The 10,270-nt window shown below is 35.9% G+C and overlaps 1 protein-coding gene across 4 annotated transcripts; it reads right to left on the minus strand.

Moving 5' to 3' along the window:
• Window positions 1-3,458: 3,458 nt before the first annotated feature.
• On the minus strand, window positions 3,459-9,333 carry LOC113307756. Of its 4 annotated transcripts, none has more exons than XR_003339300.1 (3): window positions 8,073-9,333; window positions 6,496-6,686; window positions 3,459-4,133 (listed from the first exon to the last, which is right to left on the minus strand). XR_003339300.1 is itself a non-coding variant. In XM_026556207.1 (2 exons), exon 1 carries the CDS (start codon window positions 9,296-9,298, stop codon window positions 8,084-8,086), a length of 1,215 nt encoding a protein of 404 aa, XP_026411992.1. In that variant the 5' UTR covers window positions 9,299-9,333; the 3' UTR covers window positions 6,330-6,686; window positions 8,073-8,083. The 4 variants fall into 4 exon arrangements, 1 of the variants encoding a protein (XP_026411992.1); XR_003339302.1 differs by having other exon boundaries at window positions 6,450-6,686; XR_003339301.1 differs by lacking the exon at window positions 3,459-4,133 and having other exon boundaries at window positions 6,330-6,686; window positions 7,299-9,333.
• Between the last annotated feature and the right edge of the window lie 937 nt (window positions 9,334-10,270).

The following is a 10,270-nucleotide window of genomic DNA, read 5'->3' on the forward strand; positions in this document are numbered from 1 at the left end:
GAGACTTTTCTTTAATCAACACCTTTTAATCCCCAAAATAAACCTCATGAATTAAAATCTCACGACAAACTTTTCAAATTTCCCGTTAATCAAAGAAACACAGATTGGAAACCCCATAAAGAGCACTAATCACCACTCACAAAAGAGTTTAATACATATAATCAATCAGCCATAAAACATAATAATCAATCAATAAGATATACCAACACCCCCTGCAAGCCGTGAAAATGAAATCCAAGAAGATGGCAGCAACAAAAACAATTAAACTGAGAACTATTTCTCAATCGTAAACGTATATCCTAGAAGTGAAAATATAAAAAGACGAAACCAGAATTCAGCAACCAGGACATACAAAGAAAGTATAAGAACAAGAAATCACAAACACATACATGAAATATACCTTCAAAACACAAACCCTATCTTAATTACCAAAACTGAAATTTACCCCTAACATGAAATCAGATATATAAGAAATCAAAATACGTTTCAAAATATTTTGTCATCCATCAGTTCCTCAAATCCACAACCCCCACCCCCTTAATCTATCTTTCAGCCCCCAGGAGTCCAAAGGATTACTCTTGATTGAAATTGGTCACCATTGAAATTGACCTTTGCATCTGATTTTGAAGATCGAGCTTAGGGTTTTGAATTTATTAATATATGAGAGAAGGATTTTTGGTTTAAATTAAAGGAATCTGATTTGATGAGAAGATAGGGTAAGATTTGAGGGAAAAATAGCTGATGTTGATGATAGAAATCTCATCAGAATGATTTGAAGGAATTAGCTATCTGAAGGTGCAAATCGTTGTCGCCTGAGTCGACTTGATTTCGCCCGATTCGCAGAGAGTTTTTTTATCGAATTAACATATATAGTTGATATCATTGATGGAATGGTGGCAACGTTCAATACTTAATTATTTAATTTGTAGAATGAATAAAAGTTAATTTGTAAATTACTAGTCAGTATTCCATTGATACTAAAAACTAAACTCACCATCTTAATTCAATAGGCTTTTTACATGCCTTGAGATAGTTTACGATCAGAACACCATTGCTCGAGACTCAAAAATAGAACGATTTTTTGGTGTCTTCTCAAAAAATGGGGGGACTACTCTCAAGTTTTTGGGGTAGTTATTGGTAGTAATTTCCAATCACCCCTTATCTTATTTAAAAAAAAATACCTACTTTACCCTTAATGATTAACTTAGTGTGATGATTAATTAGTGTTAGTGTTATGATTAGTAACTGATTAATTAGTGATTAGTGAGTTATATTAGTAGGATTGTTTTGTTATAACATTATTATTGAGAGATAATAATAATAAGAAGAAGAAGGAGAAGGTAATATGAAGAAGAAGATGGGTGAACCCATTTTTTTTTTGAGTTTAATAATTATGATTTGAGTGATTCATGTGATGATACTTCATAATCAGAATCAGAACCCCCTTCACCTCATTGTGTATTTGTCAATACTTCTAATGATCCAAATATGAGTTATTTGTTAGATGATGAAAATTTTTTTCCCCAATCTCAAGCTAACCAAATAAATGATGGATTTCATCAGCCACAACCTGCAGATGAAGCTATGAGTACTCAGGTATGCCTCATATTTAGTTAATGTAGCTTGAATTGTGCAAAAATTTGGCTAAACTCAAAATTAGTGGAAAAACTTCGATGAGGTCAACCGAGTTCGGTTATCAAATTTAGCTTGCGAGGTAACCGAACCGTTCTTAATGTGTAGTTCGGTTACTAAATTGAGCAGACGCAGGTAACCAAATTACATGTTAATGGTGGTTTTTTAGAGTTCGGTTACAGTGCATAGTTCGATTTAGTAGATATCAACACTTTTGATACTGAACTTTCTGTTCGGTAAGGTCGCATAAAAATATAAATACAACGTTTCTAACCGAACCTCTGAGTTCGGTTTAGTCGATTTTTTCAGTTTCATTGCCGAACTTGTACATAGAAAATCTAAAGATCGAGTTCGGTAAGACCCCAATTTATTTATGTAAACTACACTACCGAACTTTGTGTTCGGTAGGGTCAATAAAAAAGATTACATTACCGAACTTGTAAGGAGTTTTTTTATGGTATTGACGTTGTGCTATTACTTGTAGGTTCCATGTGATCCAATAGAACCAATGGAAAACCAACCTTCCCCAGTTGGTATTTTGTACGATGACACATCCCATCACTAGATGAATGACTTGGTATTCCCAAATCCAGAAGATGCAAAGAGTTGGGCTAGACAACATGCACAAAAAGACATGTGTGTATTAGTATTGAATGGGAGAGAAAGCAAAACTCGGTTTGAAATGGTTTGTGAGAGAAGCGGTGATCCCGATAAAAGCCACAAGAGGAAGGGTTATGTTTATAAAGGAAAGAGAAATAAGAAGAAAAAAATTTTCTCAAAGAAGATTAATTGCCCATTCAAGCTTGCATTTAATTACAACGAAGATAAGGGTGGATGGGTTCTCTACAGGGTTATGCAAGTTTGTCATAATCATCCTCGTCCGGAGCATCTTGAAGGACATTTCATGGCAGCAAAGCTAACTCCTAAAGAGATGGAAAAGGTAGCTAAAATGAGGACAATGGGTATTTTACCGGTTCAAATGCTCCAAATACTAAAGGAGGATAACAAGGATAACCACTCATCTTTGTCCACAATTTACAATGCAATTGAGACAATTAGAAGGAAGGAATGGAAAGATAGACAAGTAATGCAACAATTGTTTTTTTTTTGGCCAAAGAGAAAAACTACGCGGTTCAAAAGGATGTGGATTCAGAAGGAGAGATAACACAACTCTTTATTGCGCATCCGACGAGTGTTCAATTGGCTCAATGCTTTCATCAAGTTCTAATAATGGATTGCACTTATAAGACGAACAAGTACGAGATGCCATTGTTGAATATTGTTGGGCGTACCTCGACGAAGTCACCGTTTACAGCCAAACTAAGCATATATATGATTCCAAAAACACTCCAAAACAAACCTAAGAGTTGGTCTATGTGATTTCTGCATCAAGAGAATGAGTTTTCTAACATGTGCAATGGAAAAAATTTGAGTCTCCAGAGAACATTTCGGTGACATAAGAAATAATGGTATGCTAACCGAACCGAGAGTTCGGTTACAAGACAAATTATGTTTTTCTAACCGAACTAATATCATATGGATGAAGGCTAACTGCTTCAGCCTACAGGAATGTTCGGTGACCCGTGAAAATGTTGCGAGGCAACCGAATTATGACTTCGGTAACCTGGTAGAATTTTACCAGGTAACCAAAAAAAGAGTTCGGTGACCAGTAATTTATCGCAGGTAACCAAACTGCAAGTTCGGTTACAAATTTAAAAATTGCAGGTCACTGAAAACATACTGTATTTCAACATTTCAGTCTTATAACATTGAAAACACAAACCCAATAAAAATTGAAAACACAAACAAGGTTCTAAAACAAATATAAAAGTATTATACATACCAAACTACGAAATCCTCAAGTAATTGTTTAAAACACACACATACCAAATTAAACCATACGAAATCCATAACTAAGATGTCTTTTGAAACTAAAATCATACGAAATCACTAACGACCAGTTTTACGACCCCTCTAGCCACCTCCTTGTTTACCACGAGTTTTAGGTCGAACTTCCTCATCACTTGTGGTATCATCTCCTTGACCAGTTTCCTCCACAGCGCGACTTGAACCTTCTCCTAGTTGTCGACCCCTTTTACCACCTCTCTCTCTCTTCTCCATCCTCTTCCTCCTCTCCCTCCTCTCCCCCCTCTTGTCCTTCTCCTTCTTTGCCGGGTTCTAGTTCTTCTTCTTCTACATTTCCTTGGTCTTCATTTCCTTGCTCTTGTTCAACCTCTTCATTTCCTTGGCCTTCATTTCCTTGCTTTTCTTCGTCATCGTTCTTTTCTTCAATAACAATATCAATTGTATTCTCCATCACCTCTTCATTGACATCTTGGATTACATCACAAACACTATCTTGGTTGACTTCCAGTAACAAGTCCCCTCCATGTTTAGCATTTGTGGCACCACGTTTTCGAAAATCAAAATGTTTTGCTCCACAAGGGGTGGGAGTTTTCCAATCCTCATCTAGTTGTAGTCTCAATCTTTTTGCTTTGTTCCTAATGAACAAAAACCAAAGTATTAGCTAAACATAAGAGAATATTGTGTTATCAAATCAAATAGAACTAAAGAATAAAGTAAACACAACACTTGTGATTAGCAGACTATAGTTCGGTTACCAAATTTTTTTTTGCATCGTAACCGAACTACATATTTCAAAAGTTCGGTTAGGCATAAAAATTATCGACAAAACCAAACTCATTCTTAACTTTTGAAAATTTTAGTTTGGTTACAAGAGTTTTTTTTGCGAGCACACCCAACTAAATATTTCAAAAGTTCGGTTAGCAAGAGAAATTATCAAAAAAATTGAGTTCGGTGACGAGAGATTTCTTTCGAGTAGACCGAACTGTGTAGTTTCGTTCCAAAAATATGGTCTGAATTTTGTGGATCAGTCTTCAGTTCATAACTAATTCAGCTTTGCAACTGGTGCACTTGGAAGTAGAATCTGAAAACCCGCATCCCTAAACATGTCTCATCGGCTACATCTTTTCCATAAGAAATTACCTTTGTTCCTTTAGAGATGTGATTCCTACATGTTTCGCACCAAATAGTCAAGGGAAGCATTATCCGCTTGTTGCTTGGGATAAAAATCTAAAACGTTGTGGAAATCTTGGTGAAAAGTAGTAACTCAACAGTTTTGTTACTTCAAAAAACTCGTTTTCTTCAGAAAACTCGCCAACAATTGACCCAGGGGTTTCTGAATTGATGAAAACAAACCAAAGAGAGATTCCTTATATTTAAAGCCTTTTGGTTTTCTTGTGAAGCAATTTTGGAAAGCAAGTCTGAAAAGGGAAAGTGAAAAATCATTCTATTCAGCCCAACCCAAACCCAGTCAAAGCCACCACTTTCCTCTTTTAGGAGTAATTGTCTAAAGTAATGCTAGTTTCCACCAAGAAAAAAATAATCAACTTCAACGTCTAAGAATACCCATATTTCTCTGAATTTTGAGACTCAAACTTGCTAATTTACCAGGAGTTGCTGACTACATTAGTTTTCTGTGAAAATGTTTCGCATATAATTCTTACCAAAATCAGATAAATCAGTTGTTCTGCAACCTAAATCCAATCATTAAGCAATTGGATGCACACTTCTATCCTTGTAACTGACTTACTCATACCTGACCTTTTCTGTCAAGATGCTTGATGAGTAAAGAATACCAAGGATTGCCATTTCTTGTTGACAATCATGATTCTAGAATAGTTCTTTCATCCTACCAACAGGCACGCTACATCGAATCTAGGAGAAGAAAACTTTTCCATTCTATACGCTACTTTATCTCACCACAAAATCAGCCTGTGTGGCTCTTGTTGGTTAGTTACAGGATCAGAATTTAGACATCACAAGTTTGATACCTGACAACGGCATACACTACGCCAAATTACCTCATAGGATGGAAATGCCACTCTTTCTGTCAGGTGTATGTAAAGGTTAGAGGTTGTGGAGTAATAAGTACTCTGCTTTGGCTATTGGCCTTCCCAGATTCAAGTCTAACGATTAGGAAAGATCAAACAACATTAAAAACTGTGCTAAGCTATAACAATCAAGCAATTCCAACAGCATCATGAAGTGAAGTTACAATCAATGAATGTTACGTTAGCAAATTAACTGCATTTGAATTATAGAATTTGTACCTACTTATGGTATGTTACCCAAATTGACATCTCTTTCATCTTTTCATAGTTTGAGGTTAGTGCTACCTACTTATGTATGACAGAATTTCACATATACAATACTGCAACAGATAACTTACGGAATTTGTTGGATGCATCTAAATTATTTGGGGAGATCCACAAAGGGTGGAAATGCCACCCTTTCTGTCAGGCATATCCAAGGTTAGAGGTTGTGTAGTATTAAGTACTCTGCTTTGGCAATTGGCATTCCTAAACTCAAGCCGAACAATTAGGTAAAGATCAACTGATATTACGAACAGTGTTAAGCTTATAACAAACTAACAATCAAGCAATTTCAACTGCATCATGAGGTGAAGTTACGAACAATGAATGTTACATTACCAAACTAACTGATAAGAGAATTATAGAATTGGTACCCAAATTGACATCTCTTCCATCATCCTCATAGTTTGAAATTAGCCTTACTACCTACTTAACAGAGTTTCACATATACAACATTGAAACAGACGATTGACAGAATTAGTTGGATGCATCAAAATTCTTGGGGGATAACACACAATTTACTCAGCATTCTGACTAAATCAAGTTCAATTATCAACTGAATTAAGCATTATGACTAAGTCAAGTTCAATTATCAACTGAATTAAACATGGTTGTTATCTAAATAGTTATTATGTTACTTACTCGAAACAAAGAATTTACCTCTTGAGAAATCAACAGAGTGACTGACCTTTGTATATTTTGAATAGTTCATTCACGTCTTTCTCATACTTGAACACAAACTGTTTCTTCGCATGTACAAAAATTATCCTTCTCCAAGTGGGTGGATGTGTAAACTGGAGTTTTATTTCCTGGTCAGCAAGATTGTTTAGGGTGGCAGCTCCGTGTATTTACTGCTTTGTGCCATCCATTGTCTTGCCCCTAGTAGAGACCAACGACTTAGACAAATTTTGTAGTGCCCATAAAAAACATACATATTGCCCAGGAATTAACAATGATTTTAAGACCTCCAGTATGAGAGGATCTAATAAACCATACTTCAAAAATTACAGCTCATTTGGTTACGAAAATAAATCACGTGGATTGGTAAGCCAGGATCTAATATAGTGTCAAAGAAGTTGACATTTATAATGAAAAAGACAGATCTAAACACTTCTTTGGCCATATGAAAAACTACTGCAAATCCTCTCCGAATTCTTGAATCAAGCAACAGCATGCAGTGAAAACAAATAAATAATCCTACATTCCGAATAGACCTCTCTCTTGTCTCTCTTGTTTGAAAATAAGAGTTATCCAAAGTAAAGGTAACAGTTGATTCATCAAATTTGCTGGCTGTATCTGTGTTCTTGGGGGTAATTTCATGACGCACTATTCACCAGATATTCTTACTAGTAGAGTTCAAACATGCTTGTTAGTTGATACCAAAATAGCTATATTCTCAATAGTAGAGTTTACATGCTTCGTAGTAGTTACACATATAGCTAGTGCGAAATTACAGAAACTAAAGAAAAGATCTCTGAAATTCCTACTGACCTGGGTATACTTGAAATAGTCAGAAACTTCTTTCTCATACTTGCACAGAAACTTGTTAAAATTTTTTTGTCTCAGTCACTGTTACTGATGCACTTGGAATGATTCTAGAATAGTTCTTTGATTCTACCAACAGGCACACTATATAGATTCTAGAAGAAGAAATGATTCATTCTATATGCCCTTATATCTCCAGTTCTCCACCAAAAAATCAGCCTGTGTGGCACTTGTTGGCTAGTTACAATAAAGATATCAGATGTTTGAAACCAGAGAACACCAGATACATTATGCTAAATTACCTCATAGGGTGGAAATGGCACTCTTTCTGTCAGGTATATGCAAGGTTAAAGGTTGTGGAGTATTAAGTACTCTGCTTTGGCATTTGGCCTTCCCAAATTCAAGCAAGACGATTAGAGAAAAACCAAATGACATTAGAAAACACTGCTGAGCTTATAACAGTCAAGCAATTTAAACTCAGCGTCATGAGGTGAAGTTACAAACAGTAAATGTTGTATTACCAAACTAATTGAATTTTGAATTATCGAATTTGGACCCGAATTGACATCTCTTTCATTTTTATTGTTTGAAATTTACCACATTGCAAATAACAAGGAATCAAATATACCACATTGCCAGAGACAATTTACGGAATTTGTTGGATGCATTTAAATTCTTTGGGGAAATCCAAATAACACACATTCTGACAAAATCGAGTTCAGTGATCAACCAAAACTAAACATGGTTGTTATATAAATACTTATCAAACAAAGAATTTACCTCTTGAGAAATCAACAGAGTGACTGACCCTGGTATACTTTGAATAGTTCAGTTGCTTCTTTCTCATACTTGAACACAAACTTGTCCAAGAAACGCCTCTCAGTCATTGTTGCAAATGTAGTTGGTTTGATTAGCTTCTCAATTAGACCCTTGGAAACTAGCATTCGCAAAACAGAACACCTCGGGATAATTGTATCGTTCAAGCTAGAACCCAAAACACGAGGACTACTAGCAATGTCAGATCGAATATAACCCATTTCGTTGACAAGGAAATCCACTATCAATGTTATCTTCTTCTCAGAATACCTCATACAATTTGGTAGTTTCATAAATGAAACTCGAATTTCTGTATCAGACCAACCCAATCTCTTGTAAACTAGCAATTTCCTTTCCCATGACGATTCACTCATACTTAACAATACCTGTAAACCTTCAATAAAATTAGACGAATTAAAACGAGGTTCGAAACCCAATCTCCTGGCATTCTCTACTAGCTTCTTGAATCGAACATTAGTAATCAGTATCCCTCTCGGTCGCCTGGTTACAGACTTAAAAATGTCATATTCAGGAACACCTTCATTTCTCAAAAGACCAATATTGAGTTTCAGATTCATGACATGACCCTGTGCATAACCCATTACACAGCGTTTTAAGGTACCAATGACAATTTCATCTTTATGAAGAATGCCCTTGAGGGCATCATAGAGAGGGATGATCAAGTTTAAGCTTGCTCTAAAGATATATGGATTACAGGTAAAGAAGTTGGCAAGTTCAATTCCAGAAAGCCCTTTGGAATTGAAAAATTCCAATTTGGGTTTTAGGGTTTTGTGTGGATTGATTAAGAGAATAGATGGAACTTTGGTAATGAGTTTAGAGATTTGAGATTTGTCAAATCCGTAAGTTTGAAGTAAAGTTAGGGCATCATCTTGTTGGGATGAGAGTTTTTTGAGTTTGATTTTTTTACCAGTAGTGATAGCTTTTTCTTTTGATAAACCACATGAATTTATCAAGTAAGAAACCACATCTGAAGATGAAGAAGATGGAGAAGAATCTTGATTTGTGGTGGAAGAAATGAATCTGATGCCCTCAATTGGAACAAGGAGGAGGAGGAGAGATTGATTTTGTTGAATGAATGAGTGATTAAGGAGGGGTTTGGTTGAAGAAGAAGTTCCATTGATGTTTTTAGTGTGAAGAATTACAGTGTTGAGCAGAGAACGAAACCCCATTGTTTCTGAGAGTTGGAATCTGGAAGAGATGAGTGAAAATGGAAACGGCAACTGAACTTGACCTAGGAGGTGCCTGGGCAAGGCCCAATATCTGATTTTGGGAGCACAAAAGCGGTATACGCGGCCCATGTTGAATCCAATATTTATTGGGCCAATTTGCTAGCTAAGCTAGTAGGCAGTAGCTAATTTAGAATGATTTTTTAGGGACCATGGTTTTTTTGAGGGGACCATGGTTTTATTAGGCCACCTTCCCTATAGTGATAAGGGGTGTCCTACAACGTTGAAATGACTAACCTACCGTTAACCTAATTTAATTTAAAACCAACCTAATAACCACCTATATATATAACCACCACCTCCTCCCAACACCACCGCCGATTACCACCACCACCACCTCCGATTATCACCACCACCAACCACTGATTACCACCACCACCGCCACCATCGCCGCTCACCACCGCTGATTACCACCACCACCACCTCCGATTATCACCACCACAAACCACCGATTACACTTTTAGATGAGTTCGGTTACTTGTTCATCTCACGGGGCAACCGAACTACAGCTTCAGATGAGTTCAGTTACTTGGTCTTCATATAAAGTAACCGAACTGTTCAAAATCCAGTTCAAATCCGGATCATTTTGAAGATTAACAAATATTCTAGGAGAGGATGGAGATGAAGAATCAGATGAGTTTTCATCATTTGAATACTCAAACTTAGTGAATTTGAAAAAGAATTATTTTCCATGTTTTTCTCCTTCATCTTCTCTAACTCTACTCTCTCAATAATTCTACTCAACTAATAATAAACCCATCTTTTAATTTAATCTCACTAATTGTTTTTAACTAAATCATTCACTAATCATAACCTAAAATTAATTAAGAGGGTAGATTAGGTATTAAATAAATAACTAGATATGGGATGACCTAAAATTACTTATAATACCTTTACCCAAAATAAAACCATGAT

The sequence above is a fragment of the Papaver somniferum genome, chromosome 9 (genome assembly GCF_003573695.1).
Source record: "Papaver somniferum cultivar HN1 chromosome 9, ASM357369v1, whole genome shotgun sequence".
Classification (NCBI taxonomy): Eukaryota; Viridiplantae; Streptophyta; class Magnoliopsida; order Ranunculales; family Papaveraceae; genus Papaver; species Papaver somniferum.